Here is a 20,731-nt window from a genome sequence, read left to right as displayed (position 1 = left end):
GTATATACATATCAGCTGTATAACAGCGCCCCCCAGCGTCCATAGTATATACATATCAGCTGTATAACAGCGCCCCCCAGCGTCCATAGTATATACATATCAGCTGTATAACAGCGCCCCCCAGCGTCCATAGTATATACATATCAGCTGTATAACAGCGCCCCCCAGCATCCATAGTATATACATATCAGCTGTATAACAGCGCCCCCCAGCGTCCATAGTATATACATATCAGCTGTATAACAGCGCCCCCCAGCGTCCATAGTATATACATATCAGCTGTATAACAGTGCCCCCAGCGTCCATAGTATATACATATCAGCTGTATAACAGTGCCCCCAGCGTCCATAGTATATACATATCAGCTGTATAACAGCGCCCCCCAGCGTCCATAGTATATACATATCAGCTGTATAACAGCGCCCCCCAGCGTCCATAGTATATACATATCAGCTGTATAACAGTGCCCCCCAGCGTCCATAGTATATACATATCAGCTGTATAACAGCGCCCCCCAGCGTCCATAGTATATACATATCTATATAACAGCGCCCCCCAGCGTCCATAGTATATACATATCAGCTGTATAACAGTGCCCCCAGCGTCCATAGTATATACATATCAGCTGTATAACAGCGCCCCCCAGCATCCATAGTATATACATATCAGCGCCCCCCAGCGTCCATAGCATATAAATATCAGCTATGTAACAGCGCCCCCCAGCGTCCATAGTATATAAATATCAGCGCCCCCAGTGGTTACATTTTATAGATCAGTAAAAGAACAGCGCCCCCCAGCGTATACGCGATACACCGGCTCCCACATAACGTGCAGCCCTCTGAGTGAGACGCCGCCTTTCTATCACCCGTCACAGGTTTCCACCGGTCGCCACTTACCGCTGCGCAGCCTCCGCCATCCCGTCACTGCTTCCCGCTCCCAAATTACAAATGCTATTGGTCAGCCTTGCTGATATAGCTGCCTCCTTATTGGCCAGAGCATTGATAGGTCCCGCCTTTACCCAAAAGACTTTGCGTGTGTTGTCTTGGAAACGACGCTTACCTGACGCCATGTTGGATGTGGCAAGCCCTCATAAATCCCGAATTACTGCTCATTGCTAGTGATTTTATGGTGTGATCAGCTGGATTTAGTCACATCCCGCAGATCAGAGCTTCTGTACATGATTTGAGGAGGAGACATGCTGAAACTTGTAGTTCCTCCCACAGTGGACACTTCTGCTGCTCAGTTATCAGGGCACAAATTTCAATTTTTCTTTTTGACTTGACATTTTTTATGGACAGATTGGAAAACCATAATGCCTGATAAAGCTGTGACACGTGTAAAGCTCAGTACAAGGGAATGTACTCGTTACCAGCATTTACTGGCAGCTGTCGTAAAATATTAAGGGGTTTTACATTTTTTGTAATGTCTATAGGTTTTAGATTTTTGATAGGGGAAAATAATGAAATCATAGTTCGTGCAGATACTGGTGTATAGGGGCATAGCTGTAGAGAGTGAAGGGCTGATGTCACACCCGGACACCAGAGCCCAGGGGGGCACAAGAGGTCTCTGGCCCATATGAGAAGACCAATGTTATTATGGACCCCTCATAGTCAGGGGCCATGTTGGAGACTTTATATTGGGGCCCAGGATTATATAAGGGCAGCAGTCTACAGAAATGCCAACAGCAACAAGCCAGCTCTTCCCAGTGGCCACTGCCGCAGCATGGCAGACGTGCATTTACTACTGGATATTGTGAGTGGGCAGTGGGACTGGCACTTGTGACAGCCAAAAACTGCACAAGTGACTCTGACACATGTAGGAGCTGTGTGTATTTACTTGTGGCAGCACGGTGACTGGCATGTAGAGACGTCTGATTGGCAAATATTGGGGTATGACTGTCATTTGTGGCAGCAATTACTGGTACTTATCAGGGCAATGATTGGTACTTATGGGGGCAATGACTGGCACTTGTGAGGGTAATGACTGGCACTTGTGAGGGTAATGACTGGCACTTGTGGGGGCAATGACTGGCACTTGTGAGGGTAATGACTGGCACTTGTGGGGGCAATGACTGGTACTTGTGGGGGCATTGACTGGCACTAAAGGGGGAAATGACTGGCACTTGTGGGGCAATGACTGGTACTTGTGGGGGCATTAACTGGCACTAAAGGGGGAAATGACTGGCACTTGTGGGGGTAATGACGTACCTGTGGGTGCAATGACTGGTACCTGTGGAGGCAATGACTGGCACTTGTGGGGGTAATGACAGGTAGTTGTGGGGGCAATGACTGGTACTTATGAGGGCAATAACTGGTACTTGTGGGGGCAATAACTGGTACTTGTGGGGGGGCAATGACTGTCACTAAAGGGGGCAATGACTGGCACTTGTGGGAGTAATAACATACCTGTGGGGGCAATGACTGGTACTTGTGGGGGCAATGACTGTCATTAAAGGGGGCATGACTGGCACTTGTGGGAGTAATGACATACTTGTGAGGCAATGACTGGCACTTGTGGGGGCAATGACTGGTACGTGTGAGGGTAATGATTGCCACCATAGGGGGCAATGTCTTGTACTTGCAAAAAGCGTGACTAACATTTTTAGGGGCAGTGACGGATATTTGTGGGTGGGAGTGTGAATGGCTCTTATGGGGCAATGTGTGGCGCAGGACGTCACAGAGCATGGCTAACAAACGTCTACTATTGTAAAGCCCCAGAGGCCACTACAACATGGCCCCCGATGTGATGACACAAATATACCAGTATCCTCCCCCTTGTGTTCTTCTGGTAATATCCCGCCTACTCCTAACAGCTATTGGTGGAAACTAAGAAAGATGCCTCCTGATTGGTGGAGCGCTTGACAGCCAGAGGACCAATGGGAGGAGCAGATTGTGGTGCTGACGTCACCGGTGGAGTCAGGGCGGATGGGTCTTCCGGCGGAGCAGGTAGTGTATACCTGTGTATACTGTGTGTAGGTCAGTGTGCGGCATAGGCGCGGCCTGGCTGGCTCTGTATACAGGAGTCTGTGGGCATCGTGAGCCATTGCTGACCCCGGGCTTCAGGTAGTCTGGTGTCCTGCAGTCACATACACATGTACAGGGGCTGCAGAGATAACCAATGATAGATGCAGGGCAGCTGCTCATCTCCTAATGACCTGAACCTATGTCTCTGTGCTGGGGGGGGTTTCCATTCACTGACAGCAAGCAGGGATAGATATTTAGTAATATTCCCGTCTGGCCTTGGTATCAATGACCTGTTTTTGTGCCCCCCTCTCAGGATCTCTCCGCCCTTTCCAGCTGAGGGTCCTGCCGTGTGGAATGGCTGCTGTCTGGCAACAGGTTCTGGCAGTTGATGCGAGGTACAAGCCGCACTGACCCTGTGTGTGTGTGTGTGTGTCGGTGTCCAGTGACGTAACCTCACGTCTCTCCGCAGGTACAACGCATACCGCACCCCCGCGCACCCGCAGTTCCGCACTCAGTACATCCGGAGACGCAGCCAGCTCCTGCGGGAGAATGCCAAGGCCGGGTATGATCCGCAGCTGCGGCGACAGTACTTAAAGCACCGGAGCCAACTCCTTGCCCAGCGGTACGGACCCCTGTCTGAGCAGAGCAGCTTCCGCGCACATAGTAACAGCATCCGCAGCTCTCGCACCACCCTGGACCGCATGGAGGTGAGCCTCAATAGGGCCACACACTCGCAACTTATTAGCAATCAGGTCATTGATCGACAGCAGCATCCAAATAGTTAAACAGCAGCGAGATGCCAGTTGTATAACACAGGGGGCATCTGCCTAGCCTGGAGGGGGTCCTCCCACTAAATGAATGACTCCTTTATCCACAGAACAGATGATAAGTCTAATCACTGGGTTCCAAAATCCCCAGTGTGAATGGGTGGTAGTGCGCATCAGCCGGCCGTGATGAGGATTGCACTCACTTATTGTGTTATCCCTGTAGGATTTGGAAGAGGAGCCACGGTCACAGGGGTCACGAGGTCACAGGCGCTCCGTAAGCCGAGGTTCCTACCAACTGCAGGCACAGATGAACCGCGTGGCACAAGAAGAAAGGTGAGAACTACACAGGGAGAGATCAGTGGGTACAAGCAGAAGGTAACGCCATGCCTTACCCACAGGGCTCCTGGCAGCGTGGTGCCCACACCCCTGGCTGAAGCCAGCAGGGCGATGGCTGGTGACACCACACTGAGCGAGAATTATGCATTCGCTGGAATGTACCACATATTCGACCAACATGTGGATCAAGCCGGTAAGTGATTTACCTAGAGGTGAATATCTGACACTGCAGTAAGAGCGGGGGATATAGTTGTCAGATGTCTTCCTTTTTACTTTTTTTTTTACCCTCCTAGTCCCCAAGGTACAATTTGCCAATGACGACAAGCACCTCCTGGCCTGCTGCTCTCTAGATGGCACCATATCTGTGTGCCAGCTGGTTCCCACACCCCCCACCGTCCTGCAGACCCTACGAGGGCACAAAGGTCCAGTCAGTGACTTTGCCTGGTCCTTATCCAATGACATCATCGTCTCCACCTCTCTGGATGGCAGCATGCGCATCTGGAACACCCACGATGGCCGCAGCATCCGACAGATTCCAGACCCTGACTCGGCCCAGATGCTCTGCTGCACATTCCAGCCCATCAATAACAATCTCACTGTGGTGAGTGCAATCCACCGTATACTGACATGCACTCACTGCCCGTGTACATAGGAAGACCCTGTCTCCCAGTTGGGAGTTGTAGTCTCAGAGCCCAGGGTATTAGGGCATCTGGGGGTATGTGTAAAGTCTAGCACTGGCATTGATTTTTTCTAGGTTGGTAACAGCAAACACAATATCCATGTTGTGAACATTTCCACTGGTAAGAAGGTGAAGGGCGGCAGCAGCAAGCTGACCGGCCGCGTGCTCTCCTTGTCTTTCGACTCCGCCGGGCGCATCCTGTGGGCAGGTGACGACCGTGGGAGTATCTTCTCATTCCTGTTTGATATGGCCACAGGTGAGTGGGATCCGAGATGCCACCATTGGTTCTATCTGGGCAAATGTAACATCACCCACATAACAAATGCCTGGAATCTACAATGTGTGGGTATTTGCCATGAGCGACGTGTATAGGACTGCTTAAAGGGACAGTAAAGGTTCCTCACTAGCTCCTGGGCCATAAATGCAATCTACAACCCCTGGCAAAAATTATGGAATCACCGGGCTCGGAGGATGTTCATTCAGTTGTTTGTTGTTGAAAAAAAGCAGATCACAGACATGGCACAAAACTAAAGTCATTTCAAATGGCAACTTTATGACTTTAAGAAACACTAAAAGAAATCAAGATTAAAAATGTGGTACTCCGTAAGGGTAATTTTTTTCAGACCAAGCAGAGGGAAAAAATTATGGAATCACTCAATTCTGAGGAAAAAAATTATGGAATCATGAAAAACAAACACACAAAAGAACACTCCAATACATCACTAGTATTTTGTTGCACCACCTCTGGCTTTAATAACAGCTTGCAGTCTCTGAGGCATGGACTTAATGAGTGACAAACAGTACTCTTCATCAATCTGGCTCCAACTTTCTCTGATTGCTGTTGCCAGGTCAGCTTTGCAGGTTGGAGTATTGTCATGGACCATTTTCTTCAACTTCCACCAAAGATTTTCAATTGGATTGAGACCCGGACTATTTTCAGGCCATGACATTGACCTTATGTGTCTTCTTTCAAGGAATGTTTTCACAGTTTTTGCTCTATGGCAGGATGCATTATCATCTTGAAAAATGTCATCATCCCCAAACATCCTTTCAATTGATGGGATAAGAAAACTGTCCAAAATATCAATGTAAACTTGGGCATTTATTGAAGATGTAATGACAGCCATCTCCCCCGTGCCTTTACCTGACATGCAGCCCCATATCATCAATGACTGTGGAAATTTGCATGTTCTCTTCATGCAGTCATCTTTATAAATCTCATTGGAACGGCACCAAACAAAAGTTCCAGCATCATCACCTTGCCCAATGCAGATTCGCGATTCATCACTGAATATGACTTTCATCCACAGTCCATGATTGCTTTTCCTTAGCCCATTGTAACCTTGTTTTTTTCTGTTTAGACGTTAATGATGGCTTATGTTTAGCTTTTCTGTATGTAAATCCCATTTCCTTTAGGCGGTTTCTTACAGTTCGGTCATTGATTCCAGTTTCCTCCCATTCGTTCCTCATTTGTTTTGTTGTGCATTTCCTGTTTTGGTGACATGTTGCTTTAAGTTTCCGGTCTTGACGCTTTGATGTCTTCCTTGGTCTACCAGTATGTTTGCCTTTAACAACCTTCCCATGTTGTTTGTATTTGGTCCAGATTTTAGACACAGCTGACTGAACAACCAACATCTTTTGCAACATTGCTTGGTGATTTACCTTCTTTAAGAGTTTGATAATCCTCTCCTTTGTTTCAATTGACAGCTCTCATGTTGGGGCCATGATTCATGTCAGTCCACTTGATGCAACAGCTCTCCAAGGTGTGATCACTCCTTTTTAGATGCAGACTAACGAGCAGATGTAATTTGATGCAGGTGTTAGTTTTGGAAATGAAAATTTACAGGGTGATTCCATAATTTTTTCCTTTTTCCCCAGAATTGAGTGATTCTATAATTTTTTCCCTCTGCTTGGTCTGGAAAAAAAATACCCTTACTGAGTACTACATTTTTAATCTTGATTTCTTTTAGTGTTTCTTAAAGCCCTAAAGTTGCCATTTGAAATGACTTTAGTTTTGTGCCATGTCTGTGATCTGCTTTTTTTCAGCAACAATAAAAAACTGAATGAACATCCTCCGAGCCCGGTGATTCCATAATTTTTGCCAGGGGTTGTATTATCGGCTGCTATCAACCAGTCCAGCAGGATTTCCATTTGCAGATCCTAGGGGCCGTGGTCGGCAGGCTAAACGGGGCCAAGTAAGTTGAGCAAAAAGTTTTGAAAGTTGCTGATCCAGCAGCCATGTGTGGGTTATAGTGTAATGGTGTCACAGGGGGTTACTAATCCGTAGAGGTGACAGGAATGCCCCAGGTAGGAGGCTGCCAGTGCTTTGGTCCGAGAGCCATGGACTACAGTCATGGTTGCTGGATCAGAGTCCTGTGGCTATTTTTGCTCAACTTTAAGATGTTTTCAGAGATCTGAGAGTTATAGCATATCCCACCTTTCTACAATGTGGGCAGACTGGATTGCAACATGCTGGTTCCTTCTGTAATTCGGAAAGCTTCCTAGAGCGTGCATTCATAACTGTGTCCTGTCTTCGTGTCATGAAGGTAAACTGACCAAAGCCAAGCGTCTGGTGGTGTCAGAAGGCAGCGCCATCACCAGCATCTCTGCTCGGTCGTGGATCAGCCGTGAGGCCCGGGATCCTTCTTTGTTGGTGAACGCCTGTATCAATAAGCTGCTGCTGTACAGGTATAAATGAAGCGTGATTATGTGCTGTCAAATGTGTTTCAATTTCTCCCCATTCACAAGATCTCTGCTTGTTGTCAGTCAATCAATCCCTTCATTGTCTTCATTCCTACATTAGAAATGTATGGCCTGCCATAAATGTCTGACAGATACGGTCCCTCACCAATCTGCTAAACATTGGTCACCAGGACCCTGCATCCACACCGAGAATGAATGGCATCAGCAGCAAATGACACCCCCAGCCCTGCTACATCAGGAATTCATGTTACAACATTGTAAACCTTCTGATGGTGCCGTTTGCATTTCTAGGGTTGTTGACAACGAGGGAACGCTGCAGTTGAAGCGAACGTTTCAGATCCAGCAGAGCAGTCACGCCATTAGAAGTATTTTCTGTCCGCTCATGTCCTTCAGGCAGGGAGCCTGTGTCGGTGCGTAGATGTTCTAGCATGCAATGTCTGCCTTGTATCTGTTCTCAGTTTGTATACCGCCCACCACTGCTGTGATCGCAGAATGGAAACAGATACGTGATCACTGGCCTTATAATAAGCTTGTATTGCCCGCATCTTCCCTGCCTAAGGATTCGTTAGCTGATAGCTCAGAACAACCATATGTAGTTTTGTCTTAAAAGTGCATCAGAAAGTGGAGATTTTGGGAAACATTTAGGTTACATACTTAGTGACTTATGTAATATAAGTCATACATTAATTAGTCATTGTATTTCCCCTGTGCAGTGACTGGCAGTGAGGATATGTGCGTTTACTTTTTTGACGTGGAACGGGTCACCAAAGCCATTGTGAACAAGCTCCAAGGACACAGCGCCGCTGTTCTAGGTGTCAGCTTCAACTGTGATGAAAGCCTCCTGGCCTCCAGTGATGCGAAGGGGATGGTTATCATCTGGAGAAGAGAGCAGAAGTGAATCCATGTCACCTCCATTTCCAGCAGCCCCCGAATAACCATGTGCAATGTCCCGCTTCCTTCCATCTACCCTCCTATTTATATTTTCCATACGTGTCCTATGAAATAAAACACTTAAGATCCCAAACCTAATAAATCGTGTTTACGATTAGATGAGAATATTTGTATATACTATTGGCATCTAGTTGAAGAGGACAATAGGGAGAAGTAATAGCAACCTCCCAAGTGTCCTTTTCAGCTGAATGCCATGTACAACCCTCAATGACGATTAGTTAAACCATACCTTTTTTCCTCCTCATCTAGTTAAAAAAAAAAAAGTCTTAGGGCACGGCTCTGAGCTTGTACGAAGGCCAATTCTGTTATCAATTTTTCATACATGAATATTTTAAACTAACCTCAGATGGGAGTTCACTTTAAGACCCCATAGGCCCTGCCGCTTATATTACCGCTCGTTGGTCAGGACCTGGACTCACGCCAATCAAAATTCTTGCCATTCCCTTATGGTTATGGCAGGAGTTTGTTAAAGTGTATGTATCACTTTAAATGTTAAGGAAAAAATATATATAAATTGTGCCCCCATTCTGGCTATTGTAGCAGTAGCCCAATATTTTCTACTTTTTCTATACCGACATTACAGGTAGCAGCAGCACAGCGCCTCCTATCTTCATGTTAAAAAAGGCAAGTCCCCATAAAAAGACACATTCATCCATGCTGAGGTTACATCATAGTGTATTTACATACAAGGGTAAAAGGTTAAAAAAAAAAAAGTTAATAGGGGAGTGTTCAGAATAATCTAAAAAGTATATCATTCAATATTTCATAAAGAAAAAGGGACAGAAAAGGGGCAAGTTTGCCTGACAGCAGGACTGCGATGCTTATTTCTTTACGTCCCTGCAGATTGAATGGTGGACCGGAGACAATTCAAGTATTATAGTCTATTGTGAGTAGCGCAGAGTTAAGAGTCCCTTGCGCACAAGACAGTGAGGGGTGTGAGGAACCGGGCACTTCCAGAAGAAACATGGAGGCACAAGCAGCCCTGTTAATACCACATTAAAAAAGATAAAAACATTATATAGCACCATATTTTTTTTGGGAGGAGATGGCAGGCGGCCCTCCCTCAGAATAATTAATGGCTAGCGATGTAAACACTCTACTCCTCCCTGGTAACAGTTATTCAAGTGCTGTGGGAGCAAGCTGCCGGTCCACAAAGGGTTCATCACAGTCTACGATCAGAAGAGGTATTTACGGCACTTGGTTGAGCCACATTTGCATTCGACCCGGATTCTTTTTTTGGGGGATCCGGTGAGGCCGACTAAACCAAAATTCGAATCCATCTTTGTGCTTTCAACATCAACGGGATCCACTGTCAAAACAGAATGATCAAAATAAATCAAACATGATCACGAATGCCATCCACTCATCAGCACTGGTGACACGGTACAGATGGTAGTGGAAGGGGCTGCACACTGTATTTGGGTTGCATTTAAGGACCGCTACACTGGCACATGGCATTTACAACCTTGCCAGCTGGTTTGCATTGAACATTTACAGATGGGCTTGTCAGGCTGAAGAGGAGAATAAATGCCTGGTCACTATACGCAGGGCTGTTCTCACGTTTCATCTTGAGGGGCGCACCGCTCATCTGCCTCCCATAGGCTGGGCACAGTGAGCTACTGAAGATTAACAGTTTGGACCATGGGGGGCAACTGTGCATTCTCTGATACTGCTGCAAAATCGGAGGAGCACAAACGTTGGCTAGATTGCCAATCTGAGTTCACACTTTTAAATAAAGCTTGTAAAGAGCTTGGAAGCACTGCACTTGCTCGGCCACCGCTGCTAGACTGCAGCAGTGGTCAGTATCCTAGAAAGTATGCTGTATACTATGGAATTAAAACTCCCTCCATCTGAGAACAGAGAGGATTAATAAGATGTAAATTAGTTGCTTCTTTTTGCAAGCACTTTGCAAGATTAACCAATAAGGATACGGAGACAACCCCTTTAATAGAACAAAAACCCTTACCATGCATGTTATAGTCAAAAGTAAGCTCTTCTCCAGTACGTATTGTACGCATAGCAAAAAACGCAATGCGAGGCACCCGTTCATCCTGATTATCAACAAAGACATTGTAGACTTGGAGGTTTGGTTTACACTGCAACAAACCCAGAAAAGAAACGTAAAAATTACATTTGTAAATCCAGGTCACAGAATAAAACGTATTACAAAGAGTAAGACCATCATTGCAGCGCGACTTGCTAACCTGATCATGTACACCATTGTGAGCGGTCCAGTGCTCCGTATGAAATCACATATGTTGTGCCAAATAAATAGGATTTAGTCATGTTTTTTTTCTTCCATAAAATATGATTTTCACAGTTATTAATGTAAGCTGGTCTGAATGAAAGCTCAGTCTATTCAAGGCTGGAATGGCCATAAGCAGCTAGCATCAAGGTGTGTTTTTTCACACGAGGTAGGGACTGTACTGTTAGGACATGTTCTTGTGTGGTCTGTAACATACCTGACACCAGTACTTACACTGTGATTTACAAAGTGTGAGATATTCCCATAGCGTGCGGCATCCACAGTGTACACATCTTCCACATAGTCCAGATCAAACAGGTAGGTAGCCCCTTGCCGGTCATAGATTTGCCCCCTGCGTTCAGCCTCATCTGAAGTGATTATCTGTAAACCAATACAGCAGCATTTATAACGGCACAGATGCCTATAGACGTACACACCCCTGAGAACTCGCCTAAACGCTTCCCTCTTTAGATCATCACTTAATGTAACTTTAATACAATGTGTTAATATTATGCCCCTCTCCATCACTGATCACATTGTGATCGGACCACCACGTGGTGGCATAACAGTAAGACACCCCCCCAACGGCATCTCACCTCACCAACATACTCCATAACAAAGCTGTTCTTGCGAATCTTCTCCAGGGTTCGGACCCCCCAGCCCCTGCCATCTGCGGTCCTGAAGATGCAGAACTTGTACTGAATTCCTTTTTGCACCACGCGGTTCGGACAGGAGGGGCCACATCGGCAGAGAGAATTACATTCGTAGATTGGAAAGCCAGGTTTGATTTTCACCTGTCCATCTTCGTTGTAAGCAAATTTGTGCTGAAATCCTCCTGGACAGCAACCTCGATCATCTGTAAAACAGTCCCGGCATGTGCATCCTACAGCAGACTGTATAATGGTGACACCTTCGCCCACCTTATATTGATTAATGTACATGAAGTCTTTTGGGGGCCCCTCCAGATCCACTTCATTCTCTACTACTATAAGGCCCGTGTGGGCACGTTTAGCATTGAGTTGTTGCTCCCACAATTGAAGCCTTTGTCTATGTTTGGCTTTTAAAACTACATGGTGAGAAAGACTTGAATCAAGCCTACGTGGGCAGCGTGCAATAACCTTTTTACTTGTAGTGTTCCCTTCAAACTTTGCCCGCCGGAGGAGCTCTCTCTCCAAATCACGGTGAAACTGCTTTACGAGATGGAAGCACTTGAGATGATGACGAGGTTCCCACGAACAGTCAGTATCCGGGTATCCTTTCCATTTCACCAGGTACAACTCCTCATCCTGAAAGGAGGCAAGATATCATCATGGTCAGATAAAACAGTCACTGGGGGGGGGGAGACAGAGGGATCCTCAGAAAATTCCAAATATCAAACTAAGGACTACATAAAACGCTGGGATACACTGTTCCATGGTAGAGTACAAAGGGTTTGTTTAGGCAATCACTGAACAAGTGTAGAAAGACCTTTAAAAAGTGAGCGAAACAGAATTGTCGCCAGGAAAAAAAAAAACATAAAAGGTCGATTTCAAGTTTAGAAATGAGTAAAATTGCCAAGTGATTGAAAAAAAAATAAAGAATTTGCAATCTACACCTTATTAAAAAAAATCCAAAATATAGGGATTTTACATTTTATACTGTACACCTCATTGCCCAAGTTATCTGCATGCACTGCAGTCCTAGAGAGGCCAGTTAGCTAGGCAAAAGTGCCCAGCCGCTCTGAATCAGGCCAGCGTCACACCACCTGCACTTCTCTGGGGCTATAGATGTAGAGCTGCCTCTCATAGCAGCTCTGGTCTGAACTATCAATCTTCAGAAGCGCACCACCCCCTGCAAAAAGGAAGCCTGGAGGCAGAGGAGAGGTGGGCTCCTGAAGATTCATATAGTCAACAGATGTCGGACAGCTGTAAGTGCTCCATGGAGGAGCTGAAGATTAAACGTCATGTTATTTTAGATGAGGGGGCCGGGAGAGTTGTGTTACTACGAGGGTACATAATGGCAATGGGTGACATTATGGGGAACATTATGGGTCAATTGTGAAAGTGGGCATGATATAGCGGGGGGCAGTGAGGTGAAGGGGACATTATGGAGAAGAGCAGCATGGGGGGGGGGGGTAAGTATTTGAGGGCAGTGTGTGGGTAGTTCGTGCAAGTAGCACAATAAGAGGCATATTTATTCAGGGGCGCAGCATAGGAGATATTTTTATTTATGGGGCAGTATAGTCATACTTTTATTTTTAAGGGCACTGTGTTGGGAAGTGCTTCTGAACACAGATGAAAGAAATTTGGAGAGATTAGCTATGGGGGTGTGGAATTTCATCATGTCATATGTACTACATGGAGACAAAAGGGATGGGAACGACTCCAATCAGAGAAGATGTCACCTATAAGTTACCTGGATGTAAATGTTTATTTGTAATCCTGCCTGCATCTCATCAGTACTTTGATTCCTATATGGTCTGCAGTCTGACAATGGCTGATAACAGCAACTCCCAGTATCTTCGACATACCGGGAATTATAGCTTCATGTGATACAAATGTATATGGGGCTAACCTGACATTACAATTGATCACTGTACTAACCTTGGTACTGTATACATGTACTGATGGTGGTTTTGGCGCCTGCATTAGTGTACCGACTGTGGTTCTGGCACTGCACTAATATGCAGACACTGATCTTGTACACGTGTAGCAATCCATAACGTTCTTCAAGGCTATGTTAAAACTTAGTGTCAAAACTTGGAGATTTGAGATTGAGAATTTGGCGAATTTCTGCTCCAAAAAAACAAAAACAAAACTCAGTTTAAGTTAGTGCATGTTCACACTCGTGTTTTTGGACCAGAAACTCTCCAAATCCTTCTTAAAATAATCAATTTGGTTCCGGTGATGTATGAATGTACTGATGGTTATTCTGGTGATGTATTCATGGAACTACCCCTTTCAAAACGTTTGCAGCCCTTAGGATTGACTTAGTATGGCAATGTAGCCGTTGGACCAAAAAATGCTGTACACCCCTGAGATAAGGCATGTAATATTAGTTTGGAGAGCCCCGACTTCTTTGCCACTAAGAAGATCTAACAGTCAACCATTAAAAGAAAGAAGCTGTCTCCACTCTGCTGCATATGGCTATACCCTAAAGTCCTCAGGGGAAGGGTTCCCAGATTATCTGGATTGTGATGCTGTCATATAAGCAAGAAAATAATGAAAAAGAGCAGATATTTCTTATCTTTTTTATATATGTATACACCACCTGAACTCTCTTGTAGTCGCATAGATATTCCACCTCAAAGTTACAGATATTTTTGCGGTTCACTCCCAGAGATGTACAACATATGTGCTCAAGCCGACAAAGCTCCTGCAGATGAGACTCAGAGGAGAGACATTGCACTGAACTTCCTGCAAGAGAAAAAAAACAAATACTGAAGGTGAAACATTACACCAAGAACACCATCCAGTGCAGGATTATGACCAGGATCTTCTCCATGTTTATCGTCATCTCCATTACAACTGCTGGTAACTTGTCATAAAGGCTTTCTGCTGCTGAAGTCACAAGACATAAGGACGACTCCTGGTGCGTTTCTGCAGCTTGTTGGCACAATGAGGGCACATGAAGTAGGTATAGACACATACAAAGCTCTGCGATGCTTCTCTGTGTAAATAGGGGATCACTACAATCTGAGATGCTGACTTATGCAGGTTAATTAAAGAGGAACTGTCACTTGCTCAGAAGAAAATTGAGTTGAATACTTTAAAAAAAATTCCAAAGTTTTCCTGATTTTTCCTGTTTTGGGCAGCATAGCTCCATTGCTGAGATATTCACATCTGTTCATTTTGGAGAGCAGTATGCTCACAGTTTGCTAGTTAGTAAAAATCCCCAAGTTCCCATGATTTTACAGCTTTTTTCTGTTGTATCCTGCGTCGCTCGATTGCTGAAATATTCACATTTGTCCGTTTTGGAGCGCAGTTATGTGAAATCTCTGCTTGTAGTGCAGCTGGGTGTTCCTGCAGTCTTCTCTGGGGGCGTGCGCTTTCACCCCTTCCTCCCAGATGCTGCCATTCACAGCTCAGTATTGAATGAGACTGCTGGATCAGCTACTGAGCTGCGAATGGCAGCATCTGGGAGGGAGGAGTGAAAGTGCACGCGCCCAGAGAAGACTGCAGGAACACCCAGAGATTTCACATACTGACCTCCAAAAACAAACAAATGTGAATATTTCAGCAATGGAGCGACACAGTAACGCTGCGTGCCCACGATGCGTTTTTTAAGCATTTCCACAGCAGCAATTCCGCCGCGGAAACGCTTAAAAATTGCTTGGTAGAAGGTCTGCAATGTTCCCCAATGATAATCCGCATGTGCTGTGCACATGCTGCGGATATTTCCGCCGCAGATTATCATTGCGGAAAAATCCACAGCACTACCATTAATTTTGTGTAATCGCGGTGTTTACGCCGCCATTGACTTGCATTGCATCGCATAATATCCACATGACTACATGTGCACATGCGGATATTAAGCGATTCAATGTGCGGATGGTACCCAGGTCTAGAGGACAGGAGACTCTCCTCCAGACCCGGGTACCATAGAACCTGTTAAAAAAAGAATTTAAAATAAAAAATAAATATTATACTTACCTTATGATGGCCCACGGTCTTCTTTCCGGTGCGTCCTGCGATGGGGTAAAAGGACCTTCCATTACGTCATTTAGTCATGTGGTGACGTTGGCGGTCGCGTGACCTATCACATGACTAAATGACGTCATGGCGGGTCCTTTTACACCACCACGAGCCGCCCAAGACACCGGACGCACTGGAGGAGACCGGACGCCATCGGAAGGTGAGTGAGTATATGTATATATATATATTTTTACTATTAACTTGGTCACACTATATAAATCCATGCAACCGGCATGGATTTTATATAGTGTGACCAAGTTGTCAAGCACTTTCCAAGTGATGCTAAAATCGCTTGGAAAAGCGCTTGACAACCCGCATGCGAAATCACATGTGCAAAAGGCGTGACATACGCTTGTCCCTGACAGAAAAAACGCATGTACAACCCGCATGCGTTTTTTCTGCCAGGGAGATGCAGAAACGCACAAGAAAAAAATCCAGAGCATTTCTGCATCGTGGGCACATAGCCTAAAACAGAAAAAAAAAAAGCAGTAAAATCAGAGGAACTTAGCGATTTTTACAAGCTATTTAACTATTTTTTGAACAAGTGTCAGATCCACTTTAACAGTGGAGACAAAGTCTCCAGTGTGACATCAGCTCTGCCTCTGGCCTAAATTATGCAGGTGTACTACCAATTTGTTCAACACATGTGCAGTACGAGGCTGAGTATTAGGGCAGCACATAGGAGTGTACTGCATATTCACTGGACAAAAGAAGAAAGACACATGCACAAGATTTTGGCCAAAAGCAGAAGTGACATGACACACCAGAGACTCTGTGTCCACTGATAATCAAGCAGCAGAGTGCGGCACCAGGCACGATAAGTATTGTATGTACACAGTGTTCACTATCAGAAAAGTGAGTGCAGCTCAGGAGTATAACACAGGATGTAACTCAGGATCAGTAATGTTATGCATGTACACAGTGACTGCACCAGCAGAATAGTGAGTGCAGCTGTGGAGTATAATATAGGATGTAACTCAGGATCAGTACAGGATAAGTAATGTAATGTATATACACAGTGACTCCACCAGCAGAATAGTGAGTGCAGCTCTGGAGTATAATACAGGATGTAGCGCAGGATCAGTACAGGATAAGTAATGTAATGTATGTACACAGTGACTGCACCAGCAGAATAGTGAGTGCAGCTCTGGAGTATAATACAGGATGTAACTCAGGATCAGTAATGTAATGTATGTGCACAGTGACTGCACCAGCAGAATAGTGAGTGCAGCTCTGGAGTATAATACAGGATGTAACACAGGATCAGTACAGGATAAGTAATGTAATGTATGTGCACAGTGACTGCACCAGCAGAATAGTGAGTGCAGCTCTGCAGTATAATACAGGATGTAACTCAGGAAGAGTAATGTAATGTATGTACACAGTGACTGCACCAGCAGAATAGTGAGTGCAGCTCTGGAGTATAATACAGGATGTAACTCAGGATCAGTAATGTAATGTATGTACACAGTGACTGCACCAGCAGAATAGTGAGTGCAGCTCTGGAGTATAATACAGGATGTAACTCAGGATCAGTAATGTAATGTATGTACACAGTGACTGCACCAGCAGAATAGTGAGTGCAGCTCTGGAGTATAATACAGGATGTAACTCAGGATCAGTAATGTATGTACACAGTGACTGCACCAGCAGAATAGTGAATGCTGCTCTGGAGTATAATACAGGATGTAACTCAGGATCAGTAATGTAATGTATGTACACAGTGACTGCACCAGCAGAATAGTGAGTGCAGCTCTGGAGTATAATACAGGATGTAACTCAGGATCAGTAATGTAATGTATGTACACAGTGACTGCACCAGCAGAATAGTGAGTGCAGCTCTGGGGTATAATACAGGATGTAACTCAGGATAAGTAATGTAATGTATGTACACAGTGACTGCACCAGCAGAATAGTGAGTGCAGCTCTGGAGTATAATACAGGATGTAACTCAGGATCAGTACAGGATAAGTAATGTAATGTATGTACACAGTGACTGCACCAGCAGAATAGTGAGTGCAGCTCTGGGGTATAATACAGGATGTAACTCAGGATCACTACAGGATCAGTTATGTAATGTATGTACACAGTGACTCCACCAGCAGAATAGTGAGTGCAGCTCTGGGGTATAATACAGGATGTAACTCAGGATCAGTAATGTAATGTATGTACACAGTGACTCCACCAGCAGAATAGTGAGTGCAGCTCTGGGGTATAATACAGGATGTAACTCAGGATCAGTACAGGATAAGTAATGTAATGTATGTACACAGTGACTGCACCAGCAGAATAGTGAGTGCAGCTCTGGAGTATAATACAGGATGTAACTCAGGATCAGTACAGGATAAGTAATGTATGTACACAGTGACTGCACCAGCAGAATAGTGAGTGCAGCTCTGGAGTATAATACAGGATGTAACTCAGGATCAGTACAGGATAAGTAATGTAATGTATGTACACAGTGAGTCCACCAGCAGAATAGTGAGTGCAGCTCTGGGGTATAATACAGGATGTAACTCAGGATCAGTACAGGATAAGTAATGTAATGTATGTGCACAGTGACTGCACCAGCAGAATAGTGAGTGCAGCTCTGCAGTATAATACAGGATGTAACTCAGGAAGAGTAATGTAATGTATGTACACAGTGACTGCACCAGCAGAATAGTGAGTGCAGCTCTGGAGTATAATACAGGATGTAACTCAGGATCAGTAATGTAATGTATGTACACAGTGACTGCACCAGCAGAATAGTGAGTGCAGCTCTGGAGTATAATACAGGATGTAACTCAGGATCAGTAATGTAATGTATGTACACAGTGACTGCACCAGCAGAATAGTGAGTGCAGCTCTGGAGTATAATACAGGATGTAACTCAGGATCAGTAATGTATGTACACAGTGACTGCACCAGCAGAATAGTGAATGCTGCTCTGGAGTATAATACAGGATGTAACTCAGGATCAGTAATGTAATGTATGTACACAGTGACTGCACCAGCAGAATAGTGAGTGCAGCTCTGGAGTATAATACAGGATGTAACTCAGGATCAGTAATGTAATGTATGTACACAGTGACTGCACCAGCAGAATAGTGAGTGCAGCTCTGGGGTATAATACAGGATGTAACTCAGGATAAGTAATGTAATGTATGTACACAGTGACTGCACCAGCAGAATAGTGAGTGCAGCTCTGGAGTATAATACAGGATGTAACTCAGGATCAGTACAGGATAAGTAATGTAATGTATGTACACAGTGACTGCACCAGCAGAATAGTGAGTGCAGCTCTGGGGTATAATACAGGATGTAACTCAGGATCACTACAGGATCAGTTATGTAATGTATGTACACAGTGACTCCACCAGCAGAATAGTGAGTGCAGCTCTGGGGTATAATACAGGATGTAACTCAGGATCAGTAATGTAATGTATGTACACAGTGACTCCACCAGCAGAATAGTGAGTGCAGCTCTGGGGTATAATACAGGATGTAACTCAGGATCAGTACAGGATAAGTAATGTAATGTATGTACACAGTGACTGCACCAGCAGAATAGTGAGTGCAGCTCTGGAGTATAATACAGGATGTAACTCAGGATCAGTACAGGATAAGTAATGTATGTACACAGTGACTGCACCAGCAGAATAGTGAGTGCAGCTCTGGAGTATAATACAGGATGTAACTCAGGATCAGTACAGGATAAGTAATGTAATGTATGTACACAGTGAGTCCACCAGCAGAATAGCGAGTGCAGCTCTGGTGTATAATACAGCATCAGTAACGATGTGGCATTGCAGTGTGTAGGTGACAGTATCCAGGCAGTAGAGACAATGACTGAAGCCCTGAAGCGCAGTCGTCACCTCAGCCCCATACACGTATAAGCCTGTGCAGCCCCTTCCCTCACTCCTGTCACCCCGAATCGCCACACACAACCCCCGACCGCTGTGACCGCCCCGCAGCGCCTCCTGCAGCTCATTCACCCGGTGATTATCGCCCTCATACTCTAATCGGGTCACTCACCACGCACAGCGTTTAAATTCTCCGCCATGTTGCGCGGGACAGCTAGAGGACTCTGGAATGCAGTCTTTATCCTGATTGGCTAGACAGACCCGGCGCGGGCAGCATGGTGAGGCAGTGATTGGCTGGGAGCAAAGTGACGTCGGTAACTAGGGCGGAACCTAAAATTGCGCGCCATTTCACCCGATTGAGAAGCAGTGGGCGAGTGGGGTAAGATTTTACCACAAGAGGAAGAGCTGCTGCCGGTCTGCTCCCAGACGGCCATTTTACTGTGGTGGGTTGTATGTGTTTTGACTATTTTATGGTCTACGATATCATGGCCGACATGGAATACATTCTTTTAGGACAACTTACGTAGTAATTACCCTCTAGCACAGTAACTGTGAGGTAAATCTCAGAGTATCTGTCGTCGTCATATGGCTGGTGTGGCCAGGCTGTGGGAGGTTACTGAATATTGAGAAGTGCAGTACGTGACTTGTGGGAAATAAGTAACTGTCTAACTGGGGGTTCATTTAACCCTGTACTGTCTGCTCAGTAGTTGGTGCTGTGCACCTCTCAAGGATATCACTATACAGCTACATGGAAGTCAGGCAGTGAAATGCTACCAGGTTACTCTCCAAAAGCTCTGCTTGCTGTCAGTTTTCCCACATCACTTATGAGGACTTGTTTTTTGCAGGTTGAGTTGTAGCATTGAATGATACCATTTCCTGTAGCCGTATAATGATATGGAAAAAGGGAAAAAAAATCATAGTGGGATGAAAAAATGCATTACCGCTGGTGTTCTTGTGGCGTTCGTTGTGCAGCAATCACAATCTGGTAACGCGGTTCTCCTGCTCGCTATGAGTGCGGCCGCACCGTATTTGTACGAGTATATATATTTTTTTATAGTTTAGCGGTTTAAAAAAAAAAGTCAGAACTTTGTAAAAAAAAAAAACAAAGAAACATTTTCTTTATGCCGTCATTTTCTGAGACTGAGGGATCGTGTCTTATCTGTCAGGTTGTGGGTATTTATAGCTTTACAAAATTTGGGGAAAGTTATGACTCTTTTGAACACTTTTTTTTTTTTTACATTTTTGAGAAGGGGTTGGACAGGGAAAGCTAGCAGTCTACAAAATATGGCAATTCTGATGCTTTTTTTTTCTATAAGCTAAGGGTTAAATATTTTTTTATTTTCATAGTTCAGACTTCTATGGATGCTTCTACACCAATTTTTTTCCTTCTTTTTATTACTGGGCAAAAAAAATAAATTCTTATGTCTTATATTCTAGGTTCTTCAAAATGGCCACCTTTTGCTTTGATGACTGCTTTGCACACTCTTGGCATTCTCTTAATGAGCTTCAAGAGGTAGTCACCGGAAATGGTCTTCCAACAATCTTGAAGGAGTTCCCAGAGATGCTTAG

General features: G+C 44.9%; 3 protein-coding genes across 6 annotated transcripts in view; 1 reads left to right on the top strand and 2 right to left on the bottom strand.

The window, feature by feature from the left end:
* ZWINT (ZW10 interacting kinetochore protein) overlaps positions 1-1,014 on the bottom strand; it is a 33,517-nt gene extending 32,503 nt beyond the window's left edge. Inside the window, exon 1 of the mRNA XM_073640418.1 lies at positions 897-1,014. Within this exon, the coding sequence (XP_073496519.1) occupies positions 897-916 (20 nt within the window). The 5' untranslated portion in view covers positions 917-1,014. The remainder of the gene's footprint in view (positions 1-896) is intronic.
* Positions 1,015-2,847: 1,833 nt separating this feature from the next.
* WDR13 (WD repeat domain 13) lies at positions 2,848-8,496 on the top strand. 3 transcript variants are annotated; one of them, XM_073640406.1, is made up of 10 exons: positions 2,848-2,945; positions 3,277-3,358; positions 3,433-3,670; positions 3,954-4,063; positions 4,129-4,259; positions 4,360-4,667; positions 4,821-5,001; positions 7,292-7,433; positions 7,740-7,858; positions 8,162-8,496. In XM_073640406.1, the coding sequence occupies exons 1-10, from the start codon at positions 2,876-2,878 to the stop codon at positions 8,344-8,346; spliced, it is 1,566 nt and encodes a 521-aa protein (XP_073496507.1). In that variant the 5' UTR covers positions 2,848-2,875; the 3' UTR covers positions 8,347-8,496. The 3 variants fall into 3 exon arrangements, with proteins under 3 accessions (XP_073496507.1, XP_073496508.1, XP_073496510.1); XM_073640407.1 differs by having other exon boundaries at positions 2,912-2,975; XM_073640409.1 differs by having other exon boundaries at positions 2,944-3,062.
* Positions 8,497-9,057: 561 nt separating this feature from the next.
* Positions 9,058-19,425, bottom strand: SUV39H1 (SUV39H1 histone lysine methyltransferase). Of its 2 annotated transcripts, XM_073640416.1 has the most exons (6): positions 19,335-19,425; positions 13,894-14,039; positions 11,241-11,930; positions 10,879-11,025; positions 10,366-10,495; positions 9,058-9,708 (listed from the first exon to the last, which is right to left on the bottom strand). In XM_073640416.1, the coding sequence occupies exons 1-6, from the start codon at positions 19,360-19,362 to the stop codon at positions 9,575-9,577; spliced, it is 1,275 nt and encodes a 424-aa protein (XP_073496517.1). In that variant the 5' UTR covers positions 19,363-19,425; the 3' UTR covers positions 9,058-9,574. The 2 variants fall into 2 exon arrangements, with proteins under 2 accessions (XP_073496517.1, XP_073496516.1); XM_073640415.1 differs by lacking the exon at positions 9,058-9,708 and having other exon boundaries at positions 10,200-10,495.
* Between the last annotated feature and the right edge of the window lie 1,306 nt (positions 19,426-20,731).

This window comes from Phyllobates terribilis, unplaced genomic scaffold (genome assembly GCF_046119375.1).
Source record: "Phyllobates terribilis strain yellow unplaced genomic scaffold, ASM4611937v1 Scaffold_7__3_contigs__length_470593459, whole genome shotgun sequence".
Classification (NCBI taxonomy): domain Eukaryota; kingdom Metazoa; phylum Chordata; class Amphibia; order Anura; family Dendrobatidae; genus Phyllobates; species Phyllobates terribilis.
The sequence above is the reverse complement of the archived record's forward strand: the minus strand, read 5'-3'. Positions and strand labels throughout refer to the sequence as shown.